Source organism: Ailuropoda melanoleuca, chromosome 10, assembly GCF_002007445.2.
Source record: "Ailuropoda melanoleuca isolate Jingjing chromosome 10, ASM200744v2, whole genome shotgun sequence".
In the NCBI taxonomy this organism is placed as follows: domain Eukaryota; kingdom Metazoa; phylum Chordata; class Mammalia; order Carnivora; family Ursidae; genus Ailuropoda; species Ailuropoda melanoleuca.
This window is the reverse complement of record NC_048227.1, coordinates 1,273,899-1,296,802: the sequence shown is the minus strand read 5'-3', so window position 1 is coordinate 1,296,802 and position 22,904 is coordinate 1,273,899. Positions and strand designations below refer to the sequence as shown.

The 22,904-nt window shown below is 50.5% G+C and overlaps 1 protein-coding gene across 8 annotated transcripts in view; it reads left to right on the top strand.

The window, feature by feature from the left end:
* Window positions 1-22,904, top strand: part of MAD1L1 (mitotic arrest deficient 1 like 1) — a 336,658-nt gene that overhangs the window by 223,453 nt on the left and 90,301 nt on the right. For all 8 annotated transcript variants that reach the window (XM_034669697.1, XM_034669696.1, XM_034669698.1 and 5 more), the window contains one exon: window positions 15,457-15,547. In XM_034669697.1, coding sequence (XP_034525588.1) covers window positions 15,457-15,547 — 91 coding nt within the window. The remainder of the gene's footprint in view (window positions 1-15,456; window positions 15,548-22,904) is intronic.

The following is a 22,904-nucleotide window of genomic DNA, read 5'->3' as shown; positions in this document are numbered from 1 at the left end:
CCTGTTGTAACCACCCACCTCCACACCACTGACCCCTTGGCAGCCGCAGACGCCTTCTCCATTTTTGTCAGTAATGTCTGATGAATAGAATCCTCAGATTATGGAATCCTACATTATAATGATGAATATGTAATCCTCTTTTTTTTTTAAGATTTTATTTATTTATTTGACAGAGAGAGAGACAGCCAGCGAGAGAGGGAACACAAGCAGGGGGAGTTGGGAGAGGAAGAAGCAGGCTCCTAGCAGAGGAGCCTGATGTGGGGCTCGATCCCAGGACTCTGGGATCACGCCCTGAGCCGAAGGCAGACACTTAACTACTGAGCCTCCCAGGCGCCCCTGCAATATGTAATCTTCTGAGACTGGCCTTGTTCACTTGGCATCAGTGAGATTCATCCGTGTTGTTACCTGTATAAAGCCCATTCCTTTCTGATGGCTATTGCTTTCTAGTAAGTTTTGAAATCGGGACGTATGAGTCTTCCAGCTTCATTCTTCTTTTTCAAGATTATTTGGACTCTTCCAATGTCATAACCATACTCAAGTCTTCCTATCCCTGAACATGGGATGCCTTCCATTTATTTCTTTCTTCTTTCATTTCTTGTAGTAATGCTTAGCAGTCTTCAGCGTACACACCTTTACCTCCCTGGGTAAATTAATTCCTAAGTATTTTGTTCTTTTTGCTGCTGTTGTAAATGGAACTGTTTTCTTAATTTCCTTTTCAGATTATTCATTACTAACAGATAGAAATATAACTGAGTTTTACGTAATTGATTTTGTAGCTTGCAGCTTCCTGAATTCATTTATTAACTTTAACAGGTGTGTGTTTGCTTTGCAGATTTTTTTAGGGATTTCTAGATCATGGCAGCTGCAAATAGTTTCATTTCTTCCTAATATGGAAACCTTTCATTTCTTTTTACTGCCTAATTGCTCCGGCTAGAACTTTCAGTAGTATATCAAATGGAAGTGGTGAGAGCAGGCATCCCTGTCTTGTTTCTGATCGTAGGGGAAAACCTTTCAATCTTGTCCCACTGAGATTGGAAATAGCTGCGGGTTTTCCCAACATGCCCTTTGTCATGTTGAAGTTCCTCTCTGCTTGTAGCTGATTGAGTGTTGTTGATATGTCAGATGCCTTCCCTGCATCTGTTGAGATGATCACATGGGTTTTTTTCCTTCATTCTGTTAATGTGGTATATTGTACTGATTGATGTTCCTATTTTGAGATAACCTTGCATTCCTGGAACGAATCCCACTTGGTTGTGGTGTATGATCCTTTCAATATGGTGCTGAATTCGGTCTGCTAGTATCTCACTGAGGATTCTTACCTTGCTGTTAAGTAAGGGTACTTGGTGTGTGTTTGCTCATGGTGTCTTTGCCTGGCTACAGTACCACCGTAATGCTGGTCTTGTAGAATGAATTTGGAAGGCTGCCCTCCTCTTTAGCCTTTGGGCAGAATTTGGGAAGGATTGGTGTTAATTCTCTTGTGAATGTTTGGTCGAACTCACCCGTGAAGCCACCTGGTCCTGTGCTTTGCTGCTTTATCACTGCTTCTCTGTCCTGACTGGTTACTAGTCTGTCCAGATTTCTGCTCCTTGTTGTGTCAGGTTTGGTAGTTTGTGAGTTGCTAGGAATTAGTCTCGCTTATCCAATCCATGTGTAGTCGTCCACAGTCTCGTCTGGCGGTCCTTTTTATTTCCAAAAAAATTAGAAGTAATGTTCTGTCTTTCATTTCTTATTTTATTAAATTGGGACCAAAGGGTGTCTTTTTACTCAGTTCTGAAGTTTGTTTTGTTGTGGTTTACTATCGTATGTTGCTATTACATAGAAATGATTGATTTTTTAGTTTCGTTTCGTACCCTGAAACCTTACTTAATTTTCTCATCAGTTTTATGAGGGTTCTTTTGTTCAGTTCCTTGGAAGTTTCTACATAGATATTCTGTTGTCTATAAACTTGGTCAGTTTGGCTCTTTGCCGAGTGGTATGCCTTTGGTGTCCTCTCCTTGTGTTTTGTACTGGCTGGGACTCCAGTACAGTGTTGAAGTGGGGTGATGAAAGCGGACAGCTTTGCTTTGTTCTTGGTCTTGGGGGGGCATTCAGTCTTAAGCCACTGAGAGTGAGGTGAACTGTAGGGTTTTTGTAGGTGTCTCTTATCAGGATGTAGAAGTTCCCTTCTATTCTCGATCCCTCATGAACAGATACTGAACTTTTTCAGGTCCTTTCTTTTTTCTTGAACTGATTGATATGCTCATGTGGTGTGCCTTCTTTAGACTGTCGGGACGGCAGATTGCATGGATTTACTTTTCAGTATTGAGCCAGCCTGACACCCCGAGATGAGCCCTCCTTGCTTGTAATGTATTGTCCTTTTCACAGATTGCTGGATTCAGCTTGCTGATGTCTTGTTGATGAGTTTTGTGTCCATATTCATGAGGGATGCTGGCCTGTACCTCTCTGGTACTGTTCTTGTCTGGTTTTATGCAGCATAATGCTGACCGAATGAAATGAGTCAGGACGCACCCCCTTCTTTGTTTTCTGGAAAAGATGGTCTTGAATTGGCATCACTTGTTCTTTAAATGTTTGCACCCAGTAAAACCAACTAAGCCTGGATGTTTCTGTTGTGTGAGGTTTTTAGCTAACAGCATAATGTCTTTACTAGTCCTAGAACTACCCGGGCTATGTCATTATCTTGGGAGAACTGGGCTAGATTGTGGAATCGGTGCATTTCATATGAATTGTCAAGGTTCCATGTGTGCAGTTGTGCATGCAGCCCCTTCCTCACTTGTCTGCATGATCCGTAGGGGAAGCCTCTCGTTCCCAATACTGTGACTTTGTGTCCTCTGTTTCTTCTTTTCTTTGCCAGTCTTGCTGAGGTTCACTGTTTAATTGGCCTCATCACAGAACCAGTGTTTGGTTTCTTTCATTTTTCTCTTTGTTTTTCTGTTTTCAGTTTCACTGATGTCTGCTCTTTCTGTATCCATCCTTCTGCTTGCTCTGGGTAGATTTTTTCTCTTTCCTTCTAGTCTTAAGGTGGAGGCTTAGAGTACTGATTTGAGATCTTGTTTTCTAATAGAAGTGTTCATGCTTCAGCTGCATCCCGCAGTGAGCTGTGTCGTGTTCCTGTCTCATTCAGGTGAACGTACTTTAGAGTTCATCAGTCGTTTCTCCAAACAGTGTGTCACGTAGATGTGCGACGTTAGATGTTCAGATGTTTAGAGATTTTCCTGCTACTTGTGTGTTACCGACCTCTGGTTTAATTCCGTTATGGTCTGTGACTATACTTTGTACAATTTCAGTTTTTAAAAATGTGTCGAGGTTTAACCTGTTAAATGCTACAGGAATATGATCTGTCTTGGAGAATGCTTACCTGTCCTTGAGAAGGACTCTGTTTTCATGGGGGTGCGTCATACCCGTTTCCGTTAGGCCTGCCTGGCCTGTGTCTCGTGAGGCCCTTTCTGCCTACAGCGTCTGCTTGTTGCTGAGGGGAGGCGTGAAGGCTCCAGCTGCACTCACACTCTCCTCTACTTCTCCCTCCATCTTGGCCCGTTGTTGCTTCATGCATTTCAACATTCTGCTTCTAGCAGCAAGCACGCTTGGGGTTATTGTGTCCGGTGAATTAACCCCTTTACAGGCACGTTTTCGGCAGCATGCATTTGCTTCTTGTCTGTGTCACATTTTGGTAATTCCTGCAAGAATTCCAACTTTGTCGTTATTGCATGTAGTATGATTGGTGATGAGTGATTGTGAGTCCCTGAAACTCAGATGCTGGTTACACCGTTAGCAGTGAAGCATGTCTTCGTTCAGGCGAGTGTGCTTCCGTAAGTCCTGATGGGCTCCTGCAGACTCGGCCGGCTGCGGTGTGCAACGCGGAGCCAAAACACTTGCTCCGTTCACTTTCCTGCAGCTCTGGGACTCAGCCCGCAGGGTCTCCACACTGCGCCTGCTCGTCGTGTCTCTGTGGCCTCTTGCGGGCGGGCTGCCGGCTTGGTTCCCTGCGTCCGATGCCAACGTAGCCACTTCCGCTTGCTCCTTTCTTCCTGTCGCTGTTCCTTCTTTTCGTGTTTCTTTCTTGTGTGAACCCTTACTACGTGCCAAGCACTGACTCATTTAATTCTTAAAACAATCTGTAAAAAACCAGTATGGACTATTACTATCCCAGTTTTATAGATGAAGGAAGTGAGAACAAGTATCTTGTCCAGGGTGATACCGTAACCTTCTTTCATGCCAACTGTTCATTTTGGATGAAGTTTTGATTTGAAGGAGGCTTGCAAAACAGAACAGAGAGCTCCCATGTGCATGTCCCCCCACCCCCCCTGCCCCGTCTTGAACATCTTACGCTGGTCGCGCCTGCTGTGGGCAAGTACTGTCCGCTCTTGGCAGCCTGCCTTTGGACGCACTGTTCATCTGCCTGCCGATGTCCAGTCCAGGTCCCACCTTGGTTTCGGTTGCCACTGGCTCCTCTGCTCTGGGCATCATCCTGGTCTCTCTCTGTTTTTCTGTGACCTCGGCCGCACTGGCCAGGTGGCCTTGGCCATCCCCAGGTCGGGTTTGTCTGACGTGTCCCATGAGGAGACCTAGGTTCTGGGCTCTTCGGAGGAAGACCATGGAGGTGAGGCCTCCTCATTGCATGAGACCACGGGTCCCTAACACTGACACTTCCTTCCCGACACACATCCTTGGTTCACACTTTATCGCAAGTGGCTCTTTCCAAACTCCGCTTAGAAATCAGCTGAATCAACTGCCCACTGACTGTCCCGTCTCCAGGCCATTCCAGGGCCTTGCTCCCGGCACCCCCTCCCCCCATCACCGTTTCGAGTGCAGTGAAAACAGCTGGCAGCTACCATCTCCTAGCCAATTCCTGCACACACACACCCTGCTCTGGCGGGCTTAGTCTTGTCCAGAGGTGATCTGGGATGTCATCTGGTTTATACAGCACCCCCACGTCTAAAAGACATGGAGGCCGTCAGTTTCTAGAAACTCACACCACAGCTGCTTGTTTGAACCACTGGGAGGCAAAGCAGCCTTGTGAGCTTTTGAACACACACGGTTCGTTCTCTCTCTCAGCAAGGTAGCAGTTTGCCTGAAAAGGAGACCAGAGAAAGAAGGTCTCCATTTTAGAACGCGTGAACGAGTGTTATTTACTGGGTCTGTTCTCTGACAGCGGGATGGATTACAGCGAGCCATCTTATCGATGTGCGGATTTGAATCTAGCCCTGGAGAACATTTGCTCATGAGCCCTTAGAATGCAGAACATCCCGTTTTCACAGCGGCCCAGCAGGGCCTCAGGCAGCCCGCTAACCCCCCCTCCCCCCGGCCAGGTGCGGAGTCCTTCCCACAGAAGGCGGCTTCCCGGAGGGACCTCAGGGGCTGGGCCTGCCCCACACCCCCCGGGGCCACCTCCTCCTCCTCGATCCGACTGGGCAGCCCTGGCCCCGCAGAGAAGGGCATCAGCGCTGGGGCCCGGCCGCGGGTGATTCCCGTCTGCGGGGAAGCGTGGCACGTGTCTGCCGGCGCTCGGCCAGGACTCCTGCCGCAGGGACCTGCAGCCAGGACTCCCGCCGCGGGGACCTGCAGCCACACTCTCGGGTTGAGAGGCGGCACACGCCAGCAGGTGTTCTGGTCGCCGCGTTGGGCGTAGCTGCCCAACCACACTCCGCTTGTGTTCAGAGTGTAGTGTGATGTGCTCACAGTTACGCACACCCGCACGCCACTGTCGAATAGTCACCACTCCACGTGCTGGACCTGCGCATCACCCCTGACGTTCGCTCTCAGGTGACTGGAATCCTCCCTTCCCGGGCAGCCACTGATCTGCTGTCGCTCACGTGGACTGGTTGGCATTAGATAGAGTGGGCGAGGGATGGACTCACGTGGTGTCCGCTCTTCGTCTGGCTTCCCTGTCCTGAGAGATCGCTGTGGGTGCAGGGCAGTGGTGTGTGCCTTCTGATTTTGCCAGGTCGACGTGCCACCGTTTGTCTGCGCCTGGGGGGGGGCATTGGCTTTCCCGGCTTTCGGCTTTCAGCTCTCACAGACAAAGCGGCTTTACGTTACAAGTAAAGTCCTCGAGTGGTGATGTTCTTCCCGTCTCTCGGGGAACTGCCGACGTGCCGTGCGGAATCCGCCTGTCCACAAAGTGGCTGCACCGTCCAGCGTCCCTGCGGCCCGCGGACGGCCTCCCAGGGTGTCCTCAGCAGCACTTGGCCCGCAGCCTTTCTCACTGTAGCCGTAACCGGTGCGCGGCCACCTCTGCCGGTGATGTGGACTTCGTTTCCCTAACGGCTCATGACGTGGAGCGTGTCTGCTTGTCACCCTCCCGTGTCTTGTTCGTCAGAGTGTTCCCATCCATGTCCGGTTTTTGTGAACTGCTTTGCTCCTCGCCGAGCCAGAGCGATCTTCGTCCTTTCGGGGGGTGGCTCCTCCGTCACATACTCGTTCTGCAGGCTTCCCCTCCCGCCCTGTGGCTCTCCATCTCGCTGCCTCGTGAGGCTTTTAAAGAGAAATCTGTATCAGTGTTTTTCCTTTTATTTGTGATGATTTGGATATTGTAGCTGTGAAACTTTTGCCTATCCCAGACTCACAGGTTTTCCCCCACATTCTTTAGCAATTTTATAATTTTTTGACTTACCTGAAGGTTTATATTTCCATTTCGAAATTAGTTTTTTATATTACACATTACAAAATTTCAGGATTTTTTTTTTTAATGAATACCCAGCTGTTCCAGTGCCATTTGTTTAAAAAAAAAAATCCTTTCTGGGTGCCTGAGTAGCTCAGTCGACTAAGTGTTTGACTTTTGATTTTGGCTCAGGTCGTGATCTCAGGGTCCTGGGATCGAGCCCTGTGTGAGGCTCCGTGCTCAGCAGGGAGTCTGCTTGGGTTTCTCTCTCTCCTTCTGCTCCTCCTCCCGCTCACATGCGTGCTCTCTCTTGCTCTAAAATAAATAAATAAATCTTTTTAAAAAAAATGCCATCCTTTCCTAGCTGCATTGCCTTAGAATATTTTTCAGAACATACTGTCCACGTGTAGGCGTTTATTCCTGGGCCCTGTTGTGCTTCCTCAGTCTGACTTCAGGCCAGGGCTGTTTTGGTCACTATGGTTTTATGACAGTTCTTGAAATTAGGTTGTTAGCTCTCCAGCCTTTTCCCCAGTGTTGTTTTGAGCATTCTGGGCCCATTACATTTCCACATGACTTTTAGAATCAGCTTGTCTGTTTGTACAGAGAAATGTATGGGATTTGGGGTGGCTTAGATTCTCTCGAACAGTGTGGGGAGAAGTCAAATCTCACAGGCTGGCTTGGTAGCCACGACCAAGTGTATCTCCCTGTGTTTGGGCTGATGTTAATTCCCCTCCACTCAGTGGACCCCTGCACGGTTATCAGAGGGCAGGCCTCTGACGGCTTTCCCCAGATTGATCTCCACGTGCTCTGTGTTCTTGGATGCTATTGTAAATTACGTTTTCCAGTTATCTTTCTTTTACTGATTTCTAGCTCAGTTCCATTAGGGTCACAGAAGATACTTTGAATTACTAAAAACATGTTGAACCTCTCCGTGGTCCAATGTCTGTCTGTGTTGGTAAATATTTTGTGTCTGCCCAAGAGGACTGTGCCCTCTGCCATAGTGGTTGGGGCGTTCCTGCCCCCGTCGTGGTCGGGGTGTTCCTCCTCCCGTCGTGGTTGGGGCGTTCCTCCTGCCCCTGTCGTGGTCAGGGCGTTCCTCCTGCCACCGTCGTGGTCGGGGTGTTCCTGCCCCCGTCGTGGTCGGGGCGTCCTCCTGCCACCGTCGTGGTCGGGGTGTTCCTGCCCCCGTCGTGGTCAGGGTGTTCCTGCCCCTGTCGTGGTGGGGGCGTTCCTCCTGCCTCCGTCGTGGTTGGGGCGTTCCTCCTGCCCCCATCGTGGTCGGGGCGTTCCTCCTGCCACCGTCGTGGTCGGGGTGTTCCTCCTGCCGTAGTGGTCGGGGCGTTCCTGCCCCTGTCGTGGTTGGGGCGTTCCTCCTGCCCCCGTCGTGGTTGGGGCGTTCCTCCTGCCCCTGTCGTGGTCGGGGCATTCCTTCTGCCGTAGTGGTCAGGGCGTTCCTGCCCCCGTCGTGGTCGGGGTGTTCCTCCTGCCTCCGTAGTGGTTGGGGCGTTCCTGCCCCCGTCGTGGTCGGGGCGTTCCTCCTTCAATCGTGGTCGGGGCGTTCCTGCCTCCGTAGTGGTCGGGGCGTTCCTGCCCCCGTCGTGGTCGGGGCGTTCCTACTGGACACTTGAGTCAAGTTGGCTGATCATGTTGCTCATGTCAACTTTGTCCCTCTGGGTTTTTTTGCTCGTCACTCTCTCAGTTACTGAGAGTGATACTGAAACCTCTGGCTGTAAGTGTGGGTTTAGCTGTTTCTCCGGCGTTTCTATCAGGTTTTCTGCATCTCTGTTGAGGCTCTGTCGTTAGCATGTGTGTGTTTAGGACGGTAATGTTCTTTTGGCCTGTTGGCCTCTTTGTCATTATGAATTTGCTTTGTGGGTGCCATTCTTGGCTCTGAAATTCACTTTGATACCAGCACTGTCTTCAGCTTTCTCTTGTCTTCTCCGTGTTGGTGTCTTACGGACGTCTGCCTCTTCGTGTCAAGGGCGCTCTTTTGTAAGCAGCACGTAGTTGGGGGCTGCTGTCCTATCCACTTTGATGGCCTGTGTTCAGGTGGGTGTGTAGGCCGTTCACATGTCATGTGGCGGCTGGTACGACTGGGTCTCGTTATCTTCTACTCGTCCCCATCTCTTCCTCTGCGTTCCCTGTTCTCCTGTTTTTCTGGCATCTTCCTAATTCATTGGGCATGTTTCACTATTTCATTTTATTTCCTTTTTTCACTTGTTAGTTGTCATTCTTTGTTATTTTAGAGGTTGTTTGCGGGGTTAAGGTACACATCTTCTGCTTATCACTGCCTTCCTGCAAGTGATGCCATACCTTCCCACACATGCAGCCTCATAACTCCTTGTGTGCGATTTTCCCCTTGAGCCTCTGTGCTGTGTGTGTCACACATTCTATTTATACTTCTACCTCAGACCCCAATACACTTTTATTAGCTTTGTTGAAATAGTCTCTTCAAAAAAATGGTAATTTGCTTTTGTATCTTGGCTGGAAGATACACACACACATACACACACACACACACATACATACATTCATACACACACACATATATTCACACACACATACACACACGCACATACATACATTCATACACACACACATTCATACACACACACATATATTCACACACACACATATTCACACACACACATTCATACACACACACATATATTCACACACACACATTCACACACACACATATATTCACACACACACATATTCACACACACACATATTCACACACACACATTCATACACANCATACATACATTCATACACACACACATATATTCACACACACACATTCACACACACACACATATATTCACACACACACATATTCACACACACACATATTCACACACACACATTCATACACACACATATATTCACACACACATATTCACACACATACACACACATATATTCATACACACATATTCATACACACACATATTCATACACACACATACACACACATACATTCACACACACATACACACATACATTCACACACACATACACACATACACACACATACACACACATATTCATACGCACACATATATTCATACACACACATATATTCATACACACACATATACACACACATGCACACACATACACACATATATTCATACACACATATACACACACACATACACATACACACAGACAGACACATACACACACACATACACACACATACACACACACATACACACACATACACACGCATACACATGCATACACACATACACACACATTCACACACATACACATACACACACATACACACATACACACATATTCACACACACACATACACACACATATTCATACACACATACACACATATTCACATACACACACATTCACACACATACATTCACACACACATATACATACATACACACACACATTCACACACACATACACACACATATTCATACACACACATACACACACACATTCATACACACACATACACACACATACGTTCACACACACATACACACACATATATTCATACACACACATATACACATATATTCATACACACATACACACACTCACACACACATACACACACATATATTCATACACACACATATACACATATATTCATACACACATACACACACTCACACACACATACACACACATATATTCATACACACACATATACACATATATTCATACACACATACACACACTCACACACACATACACACACATATATTCATACACACACATATACACATATATTCATACACACATACACACACTCACACACACATACACACACATATATTCATACACACACATATACACATATATTCATACACACATACACACACTCACACACACATACACACACATATATTCATACACACACATACACACACATATTCATACACACACATACACACACATATATTCATACGCACACATATATTCATACACACAAACATATATTCATACACACACATACACACACACATATTCATACGCACACATACACACACATACACATACACACATATTCATACACACACATATATTCATACACACACATATACACACACATGCACACACATACACACATATATTCATACACACATATACACACACACATACACATACACACACACAGACATACACACACACATACACACACATACACACACACATACACACACATACACACGCATACACACGCATACACACATACACACACATTCACACACATACACATACACACACACATATTCACACACACACATACACACACATATTCATACACACACATACACACATATTCACATACACACACATTCACACACATACATTCACACACACATATACATACATACACACACACATTCACACACACATACACACACATATTCATACACACACATACACACATATACACATACACACACATACACACACATTCACACACATACACACACACACACATACACATACATACATACACACACACATTCACACACACATACACATACATACATACACACACATACACACACACATTCATACACACATACACACACATATATTCATACACACACATACACACACATACACACACATATATTCATACACACATATATTCATACACACACATACACACGTATATTCATACACACACACACACACATACACACACATACATTCATACACACACATATATTCATACACACACATACACACACATTCATACACACACATACACACACATAGGTTCACACACACATACACACACATATATTCATACACACACATATACACATATATTCATACACACATACACACACTCACACACACATACACACACATATATTCATACACACACATATACACATATATTCATACACATACACACATACGTTCACACACATACACACACATACATACATACACACATACATACATTCACACACATACACATACATATATTCATACACACACGTACACACACATACACACACATACAGACACACACATATATACACACATACACACACATACACACACATACATACACACATACACACACATACACACACACATACACACACATACACACGCATACACATGCATACACACATACACACACATTCACACACATACACATACACACACATACACACATACACACATATTCACACACACACATACACACACATATTCATACACACATACACACATATTCACATACACACACATTCACACACATACATTCACACACACATATACATACATACACACACACATTCACACACACATACACACACATATTCATACACACACATACACACATATTCACATACACACACATACACACACATTCACACACATACATTCACACACACATACACATACATACATACACACACACATTCACACACACATACACATACATACATACACACACATACACACACACATTCATACACACATACACACACATATATTCATACACACACATACACACACATACACACACATATATTCATACACACATATATTCATACACACACATACACACGTATATTCATACACACACATACACACACATACACACACATACATTCATACACACACATATTCATACACACACATACACACACACATTCATACACACACATACACACACATACGTTCACACACACATACACACACATATATTCATACACACACATATACACATATATTCATACACACATACACACACTCACACACACATACACACACATATATTCATACACACACATATACACATATATTCATACACATACACACATACGTTCACACACATACACACACATACATACATACACACATACATACATTCACACACACATACACATACATATATTCATACACACACGTACACACACATACACACACATACAGACACACACATATATACACACATACACACACATACACACACATACATACACACATACACACACATACACACATACACACACATATTCATACACATATATTCATACACACATACACACACATACACACACATACATTCATACACACATATATTCATACACACACATACACACGTATATTCATACACACACACACACACATACACACACATACATTCATACACACACATATTCATACACACACATACACACACACATTCATACACACACATACACACACATAGGTTCACACACACATACACACACATATATTCATACACACACATATACACATATATTCATACACACATACACACACTCACACACACATACACACACATATATTCATACACACACATATACACATATATTCATACACATACACACATACGTTCACACACATACACACACATACATACATACACACATACATACATTCACACACATACACATACATATATTCATACACACACGTACACACACATACACACACATACAGACACACACATATATACACACATACACACACATACACACACATACATACACACATACACACACATACACACATACACACACATATTCATACACATATATTCATACACACATACACACACATACACACACATACACACACATATTCACACACACATATTCACACACACATATATTCACACACACAGTGGACTATTACTCAGCCATTAAAAAGAACATGATATTGTCGTTTGTGACAACATGGATGAACATCGAGGCTGTTATGCTCAGTGAACTAAGTCATGTAGAGAAAGACAAATGCTGTATCATTTCCCTCACGTGGAATCTAAAAGACAAAGCGAGTGATCAAATGAAACAAAACTGAAACAACTCACAAATACGAGAACAAACTGGTGGCTACCAGAGGGGGAGCAGTGGGCAAAATAGGTGGAGGGATTAAGAGGTACAGACCTGCAGTTATAAAACAGGGAAGTCACAGGGTGTGACGTACAGCACAGGGAATGCAGCCCATGACACTGTAGTAACTTCGTGTGGGGACAGACGGTGTCGATACACCGCGGTGAGCCCTTTTGTGATGTCCGTAGTCGTGGAATCACTGTGTTACAAGCCTGAAACTTGTGTGATGGCATTGGTCAATTGTACATCAACTGCAAATAGAAGCTAGTAATTTCAGTATCCTTAGAAAATTTAGATGACATGGAAAACCACACGTTTGCCAACGTAGTCACGCTCTCCACTGCTCCCTCTTTGCTTGGATCCGAGTCTCCATGTGGTGTCCCCGCCCTGCTGCTGGAAGGGCTTCCTCTGACCTCCCTTGTGGAGCGGTCTGCTGGTGACACATTCTTACAGGTTTCGTTTGCCTGAGAACATCTTTATTTTGCTTTTGTTTATGAATGTTTGTACTGGGAATCAAATTCTAGGTTGGTATTTTTTGTTTGTTTATTTCAGTATTTCAAAGATTTTCCTTCTCTTTCTCACAGGCACTGGTGTGTCTTGTGCTTGGGGCTTGTTGAGCATCTTGGATCTGTGTATACTTTTCATCAAATTTGGCACTTTCTTGCAGTGTTTGTCCTCCTCTCCCTCCCTGTCCTTTCCTTTGGGAGCTCTACGCACGCAGACTTTTGCTCCGTGAAGTCACCCTACAGCTCAGTGACAACCTTGTCAGTTTTAAATTTTCCTTTTCTTGTCTGTTTACTCTGGACTGTTTTGGGTGTTTTGGGTTTTGGGTTTGTTTGTTTTTGTTTGTTTCTTTTCTGTAGTCTTCAAGTCTGTGAACTTTCTCCTGCAGAGTCCACGTGTGTGTCATTAGCCTGTCCAGTGTGTGTGTCAGCTCGGATGCTGGGGCTTCCCCCCAGGAATTGGGTCGTCTTGCTCTTTCCTCCTTCGCCGGCCAAGCCACTGAACAGCAAACTGTCACTCCCATGTCCCAACACTTTGGGTAGCCGTTTTAATGTCCTTGGATGCTGCTTAATGCTGCCATTCTTGGTCGGTTCCAATTGATTGATTATTCTCCTCATTATGGGTCATATTTTCCTACTTTTAATGCCTGCTAGGCCTTGATTAGTTGGCAGACACTGAATTTTGGCTTGTTGGATTCTGAACGTTTTGTATTCATATAAATCTTCTTGAGCTTTTTCAGTGATGCAATTAGGTTTCTTGGAAAGAGTTTGGTCCTTTCAGATCTTGTGTGATTTGCTAGGCCATCCTGGAGCACTTCTCAGTCTAGAGATAATTATCTCTCACTCCTGAGCCAAGACCTTCCTGAATAATCTATGAAATGTGAGTTTTCCATTCTGGCTGATGCGTGGGGAAGGCCCTTTTCCTCAGTCTGTGTACGTGCTGGGCACTGTTTCCTGGACACACTGTTTGATTTCTAAATCACATGAATAGAGGGCCTTTCCAAAAATTAACTTTAAAAAAATGAAGACAAAAATAAGACTTTCTTACAGTGATCTGAAGCCTGCCACACCCGTGTGTTGACTACTGGCCTTTGCGTGGCCCCTGGGCCCATGAAAGAGGAGGGACTCTTCACCGTCCCCTGAGCCTACTTCCCCCCAGTCTAGCTTCCCTCCCCAGCCCACATCTCTCTTTAGGCCCTGTCTGTGGTTCTGTGTCCTCTGCGACATGTGGTCACGCCTCCTGGGAGTGGACCAGCAGACACAGGACACGTGCAGGCTCCTACCTGTCCTGCCTCTGGTTAGCGTTCCCCCTGCCCCCCACCCTGAGCTGTGGTCAGTGAAGACCCCCTGACCCTCTTGGTCAGAGCAGGCACGTGGGCTGTACTCCCGGCCTGCATGAGACACTCCCCCCAGCAGAGCCCCGTCTGTCGGAATGGATGTGTGGGCTGCGGTGTATGTCCTGATGGTCCGGCTCTTCTTGCAGGTTGAAGATTGAGGAGCTGGAAGGGGAGCGCAGTCGTCTGGAAGAAGACAAGAAGACGCTGGAAATGCAGCTCGAGCGGTTTACCCTGCAGGTGCGTGATGGCGGGCGGCCATGAGTGGAGGCTTCTCCCAGAACTCGGCATTCTCCCGGCAGGCATGTCCTGCCCTCCTGGCTTCTCCCTGCGTGTCTGTGTCTGTGCTTTCTGCACCGACAGACATCCCGTCTTCTGGTTCATCAAACTAAACCAAGCCGGGGACCTACCCGGAGCCCAGCAGAGAGGGTGTCCTGCCTTTGGGCTGTGTGTCACCAGCTCAGGTCCCGGTCCTGCGCTCCATCGGTGTTCCTCCCCTCTCCCCTCCACCTGTACTGGCCACGGCCCGTGGCTGGTGTGGTGGGTGCGAATCCCCACGGGACCGTCTCTGATTGGGATTGGTATCCAGGCCCGTGCCCACCTGCCTGCCGCCGTGCAGTCACACTGCTGTGCACACCGTTCCACTCTTTGTTTTCCGTTGTTATCCTCTTGTCTAAGTCGTTCCACGGCCAGAGACCTGCAGGTTTGTGATTACCCGGATTTTGGACAGGCCATTGATTTTATCTTGACACCTATTAGAGACAAATCAAATTTCTGTTTTATTACTGATTCTTGGAGTCGGGAGAAGTGACAACTCTGATGAAGCGTGGTGCTGGGAGCCGCGGCTGGCGGCGTTCAGCTCTAGGAGCCGCACCGGTTTAATTGGGCTGTGCTCCTCAGAAGGGAGAGCTGGGCTGTTGGCAGGTCGACCCCGGTGGCCCATCAGCCAGGCCCTGTCAGTGCAGGGTTGGCGGGTGTCTCCTGCGTGTCCGGTCGGGCACAGCCTGCGAGCGGGGCTGATGGCTGCCCAGGCCCCCCCCGTGTCTGGGGTGCAGTGAGTCCTGCAGAAATCTTTCATTTGCTTTTTTCCTGCCTCTGGGCTTCCAGGCCTTTCCCAGGGAGCCTGCCGTGGCTCTTGGCAAGGTCTGTGGGGTGAGGTGCAGGTGAGCACAGTGGCTGATGGACGTTCGCCACCATCACCAGTGTCCTGGGAGGTGGGGCGTCCAGTGCTCTTCCCGTCTCTAGTGTCCTGGGTGGAGATACTTTGAGCTCCACGCGACCCTCAGGTGGGGCAGAGGCCCTGCAGCAAGTTCTGGAGCTGCTCATGACCAAGGAGCTGGACTCCCACCCACAGGGGCAGGTGGCGTCCATGTCTGCGCCGTGGGAGCGAGTGGGGAGCTGAGCAGGTGCCTCAGCCCAGCCAAGGGGGGTGGAGCTTGTGGGGCCAGGTTTCTGTCATGCTGGGGGCTCAGGTGCGTGTGCGATGACGTGGCGGTGCTCCCTGAGCCTCGGCCGCGGCCCTGGGGCAGGGATAGTGGGCTGATGTGCAGAGGAGTGGGTGCTGGAGGCTTCTAGATAGCCGCGCACCGCTGCCTCCTCTGCTCCAGTGGTGGGTATCCCGCAGCCAGGCCTGGGGGCGTTTGCTGGTCCTGCCTCAGTGCCATCACTGACCTTGAGAGGTGGCAAGAGGAGGGCCACGATAGCCTCTGCAAGTTCCCGCTTGCAGCTCACATCTGAGAGGGCTGTCCCTGCACCTAGAGTGGGGCTCATCTCAGGAAGGTCGGCGTGACAGTGAGGGGATCCTGGACTGCAGAGGTCATAACTGGCACCCGCCTCAGCCACGCACCTTCACTGTGCCCTGCAGACCTCTCTCTGTGTCCACAGTCCTCGGCGGGAGGTCCCGCTACCCCGTTTCCCTGATGAAGAAACGTCCAGTCAGGGAGGGGCAGTCATTCGGCCGAGGGCACCCAGCAGGAGAGGCAGAGCTGGGCTTTGAACCCAGTTCCCTGGCTCCTGGTCCGCTCCCTGCGCCAGCTGCCCCAGCCCGGCTCTGTTGTGTGGTGCTGTGGACGAGCAGAGGTTGGCACCCCAGGGCCGAGCTGACCGTTCAGGGCTCGGACGCCTGCCGTGGCAGCGACATTTCTGTCTGACCTAGACGCCGTGCCCTCGTCTGGCTCGTGACAAGCGCCTATGAGCCCAGGCCCTGCTGAGGGTGCGGAGGCACGGGGGCTCCGGCCTGGAACCCTGACCCCCCAGGACAGACAGGAACGAAGGCGGCCAGTCAGGGCAAGGTGAGCGGCTGTGCTGGTCACGCAGAGTGGACAGGAAGAACTTGCTTCGGGCCGAGGTCCAGGCAGCAGCAAAATGGGTGTGAATGTGACTTGGACGCACACAAACAGGAGGGCATCGTGGGCTCCTCAGCTGGAACCCCATCCTGTCCCTTGGCCGGGTGGCCTTAGGCATGTTGGGCTTGGCCATGTGAGCCCCTGTACGTCCTTTATAACTTCAGGGTGACCATGGCCACGTGGGGGTACCTGGGGGGAGGAAACGGCACGTCTGAGCACACCTTGCACTCAGTACTTGCTCCTGTCCATCTCTTGCCACACTTCCCATCTTCTCCATCATGAGGGCAGAGACCTCACCCCTTCACCTCTGCGCCTGGGCCTGGGAAGCAGCAGGCCTGCCGCGGGTGTCTTCCCCTCCCCACCCCCCGCTGCCCAGCAAGCCCCGCGCTTCCTCTGGGCCACGCACAGGGGTGCAGTGCGGCCGGCGGGGCGGGGGGCCTCCGAGCCAGCGCGGTGCTCGGGCGCTCCTGTGCACACGCCCTCCTCTCTCCCCTCTTCCCTCTGAGGAGAGGCTGCAAGTTGGGCCGCTTCAAGGAAGAGTGATTAAAATCAGCTGCAGTTTGACTTAATTGGGAACATATGCTTGGAGAGGGAGCGCCACTAGTTAGAGCTTCTCGTAATTAGTTCACAGCTGGTTGGTGAGGAAACAGCTCCAGTCGCCGCTCCAAGCATGGTGTATGCCTGCTGCTCCGCGCTCCCCGGGTGCCCGGACGGCGTGGGGTGCAGGCCTGCGAGGGGGGAGGGTGCCGTTCCCACACTCGTCCCCGTGCCCCCGCCCACGGAGGGGGACTCCCGCCAGCTGCCAGGGAGACTGCTGCTGTTCTGTGCGTGCCCCCCTTTAGAGATGGGGAGACTGAGGCCCACAGCCAGCGCATGAGTGGCTCACTCACAGACACCATCTGTAGAGGCAGGACGGGTTGGACCGGGTTCAGGGTTTTCCAGGGCTGGGAGTGAGCAGACAGTCTGGACGTCTGGGCCTGGAGGCAGGGGCGCCCCTGTGCTCCCCATGTGGCTGCTGGAGCCAAGGGCCACGGAGCCAGGGGCTAGTGGCCGTGGAGCGGGAAGTGCAACCATGGCCCTGGTCCTCCCTGCCTGGGCCCCCTGCTCCCTCCCACCCCACCCCTGCCCTGCCCACCTCTCCACGGGCCTCGGTTTCCCAGAGCCAAGAGAATGATTGAGGAATGGCAGCAGGACTCGTCTCATTTGTCCTGAGCTCCGATTGCCCTCTTCTCAGTGGGTGGGCACTGGCGTGGGTGCTGGCTATGGCCCTCACCGCCTGTGGCCCTGGTCTCAGGCCACTGTGGAGACCACGGTGACGGCTCCTAGGCCGTGCACCTCACACTCCAGCAGAGCAGGGCCACTGCCACCCCTGTGTTAGTGGAACCACGGCCACCCCGTGCCTTCCCTTGACAACAAACACGCTTCTCCACATTCGTGTTTCTGATGGGCCAGACTTGGGGACGGTGACAGCAGCGGGTCACACAGAGCTCCGGAAGTGCAGCAAGAGGGAGCCAGATGCATGGCAGCGCCAGGGGTGGCAGACGCTTATCCGTCAGCAGCCCTGGCCCTGGCTGGACACCCGAGTGTGCAGAGCACAGCCTGGCCGCATGCTTGCGCTCCGTTGCCCTCGGCCCCATGGATTTGCCCCAGCACTTTGTGAGCGTTCTTCAGCATACGGCAACGCCAGACCGATTCCACGGCGAAGGCCCTCTTACCCACCACCCGCGTCCTGGCACGAGCGTCTCACTGTGGGGCCTCATGATGCCACCCCTCGCCACCCATCAATGCTTTTACATTTTCTTGATGCATTTTAAAGCAAATTGCAAACATCTGCATCCTTCCCTGTAAATGTTTCAGCATGCATTTAATCAAGCAGAATTCATCTCTGGGAGTGGAGCCCACATCCCACTGCCCCTCGGTGCTGCCTGATCACGCTGCCTATTCAGGCAGGTGACCGTCAGGGGTGGGCGGAGGTCCCGCTTTCCCCCCAGCCCACCCCGCAAGCCGGTTCCCCCGGGGCTGGGGAGGGGGGCCTACCCATAGCAAGCCAGCAGTGCTGCTCAGGAAAGGGACCAGACTGCAGCCCAGTGACATTTGAAATAAGTATCTTTTTTGGAAATGGAGTGGGTAGAAAATTGCTGGGTTGCCTGTGAGCAGAAAGCTCACGGTGCCCGTGGAGACGTCCCCGCTCCCATCCCTGCGTCAGCAGGCAAGTAGTACTGTCTCATCAGACCCTCCCGGCCTCCAACTCCTTCCCTTTTCCTGAATACAAGGTGGGGGGGGCAGCTGCACTCCTGACACCCCGCTGCCCTCTCCCCACTGACGCTGTGACAGGATGGCCCCCCAGGTACCTGCTGGTTCCCTCCCACATGCAGGTTCGTCCTGCCTGGCCTGGGTCCCCCAGAGACAGGCGTCCCCTCCCTACCTGCCCCCACCTGCTCCCACCTGCCAGGAGCCCTGAGCCCAAAGCAGACCTGACCTCTGCCTCTCAGAACCTTCCTCCCTCTGAGTGTTCCCCTGTGGACTCTCTGGCTGCTGACCACACCCTTGGGCTTGTCCTGCCCCTGGCTGGCCCTCTGCCCACATTTCTGCAATGCTCTCTGGGAGTTCCTCCCTGGAGGGCCCGAACCCCTCCAAGGCTGGGAATGCCTGGGTGGAGGGTGAGTCCAAGAGAGGGTGACCAGAATGCAGGGATGCCAGACTGACAGTTGCCAGCAGTGGCCACAGCTGGTCTGCGATAGGCAGGCGCTAATCTCTGCTGTGCCGGAGCCACCCCTCACCCCCGCGTCTAACGCCCAGTTAGGTTCCTCATTAGCTGCACACATGGAAGGCCTCATAGTCAAGAAGGAAAGGGAGTGGTCCTTCCCTCTGAGCAGATGAAGGAGCCCGGGGTCACAGAAGCTGGTGACCTGTACAGGTCCCCCAAGTCCCAGGATCTACACGTGCTGCGGCTGCATCCCCCCAGCCGAGGCCCATGCGTCCTGCTGCCCCATCAACTCCCATTCCTGCCCTGACAGCTTGGGGTGGCTGTGTGATGACCACAGGGCCCCACCGCCATCCAGCAGGCTTTCCCCTCAGCGCCCCTGGCCGAGGCTGGCACCCCCGGCTCCCACGACCGCTGTCTGGAGCCCCCAGCTCTGCCCACCTGCCTGCCCATCCCTTGGGGCCAGCTCGGGCAGTGCCTTCGTGCCACATCGGGGACCTGTGTGTGGGTCGGTCCTCTGGCCTGCGAGCTCCGCGGGCAGCAGCCTTGCCTGGCTCCCAGCCCATGGTGTCAGGGCATAACGGAGCGGAGCGGGGTGCGTGTGGGCGGTCGCGGTGGCAGGCAGCGCGGCTGCAAGGCGGGCTCTGGAGGAAGCTGGGGGTGAGCAGTTTGGCCCCCGCGCCCTGCGGTGGTTGGAGAAGTTGGCACCTGAAGCGTCTCATGGGTTCCTCTTGTGTGGCAACTTCTTTGACTGCTGGTTGTTTTTTTCTAACAAATTCTTAGGGCCTGCCCCCTTTTAACTCAAAAGATAACCTGTTTTCAAACCATTCTGTGCTTCCTTTTTCACGTAACGTATCTGGGAGATCGCACTGGCTTTCTTCTGGCCACGTGCTGCGTCCCTGCGATGTGCTGTAACCTGCTGGACTAGGTGCCTGTCAGTGGCCACATGGGTGCCGTCTCCCCTTCTGTGGCCATAAACGTGGCTGTGGCGCGTGTCCTGGGCATGGCCTCTCCGTGTGTGCGAGTGTGTGTAGGATGAACTTCTAGAAGGGAGATCGTGAGACCAAAGGGCGCCTGCACTTATTTTGGTAGATTATGCCAGATGGTGCCTCATGGCAGTCCGTCTGTGACCGCGGCCCCCGGTGTGGGACAGCATCAACCGCAGCCTGGGAGAGTGCCGGTTCCCCGCGGCCTTGCCAAGGGTGCGCTGTCACGCCGCAGGTGGACGGGGGGAGGCCCGTGTATTTTCAACCTTCAGCCCTTTTATTACACACAGGAGTGAGGGCATTTAAGTACATTCGTATGTGTTAACGTCCTTGGTCCATTTTTCAGATGGGTTGTTGGTCCTGTTGATTTCTTGATGTTTTTGTATTTTAAGGAGTTGAGGTGTTTTTGTTTTAAGTTGTGACTCTATTTTCCATTTGATCATCAGTCTTGAGTTTGCTTGAGGCATTTTTAACCGAGCAGAAGTTTTTGATATTTAAGTTTTTATATAGGTGCATATATCCACGTTTCTTCTTTGGCTCAGGTCGTGAAAGAGTTCTTCCACAGCGGTTTTGTTTTTCACGTGTAATCTGGCTGATGTGGCATTTGGGTTTGGTCCGGTGTTTTACGAGGTGTGAAGCCTGACATCGGCCTGTTCCCTAGAAGGGGCTCCTGCCCATAGCCCCAGGACCACTTGCTGCAAAGCCTGTCCTCGCTGCTGTGAGGGGCTGCCCCCTCGGGTCTGGGATGCCCGCATGCCACCAGGTCTGGGTCGTTCCCAGTGCTGATGCGTCCTGGGCTGCCTGCCCCGTGATTCTCCAGCAGGGTTTTCCTCACCTCTTGTTTATCGTTATGTGCCCTCCGGAGTGAACATCTCCAGCTCCTCCCGCCAGTGTAGAAGTTGTGAGGTTTCGTGAGAGATGAGAGTGGAGCTCTGGGGCCAGACGTCGTAGGACAGTGACTCTTCTGCACGGGAACGCTGCTGTGTCTGCATGTGGGGCCCCCGTTGTGCCCCCCCAGAACACTCGGACAGGTGTTGTTCACGTTCTTGTTCACGTTCACCTCTGGGTCAGTGTCCTGGCACACGCGGACTCTGGGCTCCACTCCGGAGGTTTATGACCCACCTTGGGGCAGCCGTGTGTGCCCTTCCCCCTCGGAGTGAGCGAGCCAGCGTGTACCCCGGGCCCACACTCGCAGACGGACGTGTAAAACAAGATGCTGGAGGAAAGGGCCCGAGCCTCCCTTCCCTGCGTGGCGCCCGGCTGCTCATGCTTATTAACGCTGAGGACTCAAAACAGCCGGCTTGCTGACGCACACTTGTGTGCAGACATTTCCACAGGCACTGATTTCTTCTGATTTTTTTACGAGGAGAGTGACGTGTCTTGAATAATCAGCCCCTTCTTCTTCTGTGAGCTGGTGCCAGTGGGCGTCTCCGCGGGGCCTCAGACCCCCCAGACTGCCAGCCCGGCTGGCCCTCTGCCCCGCGTGCACACGGGCTTTTCCATCTGGTGACCCTCAGGGCGCCGGGCAGGCCCGCTCTGCTGCTGGCTGTACTGGGACCATG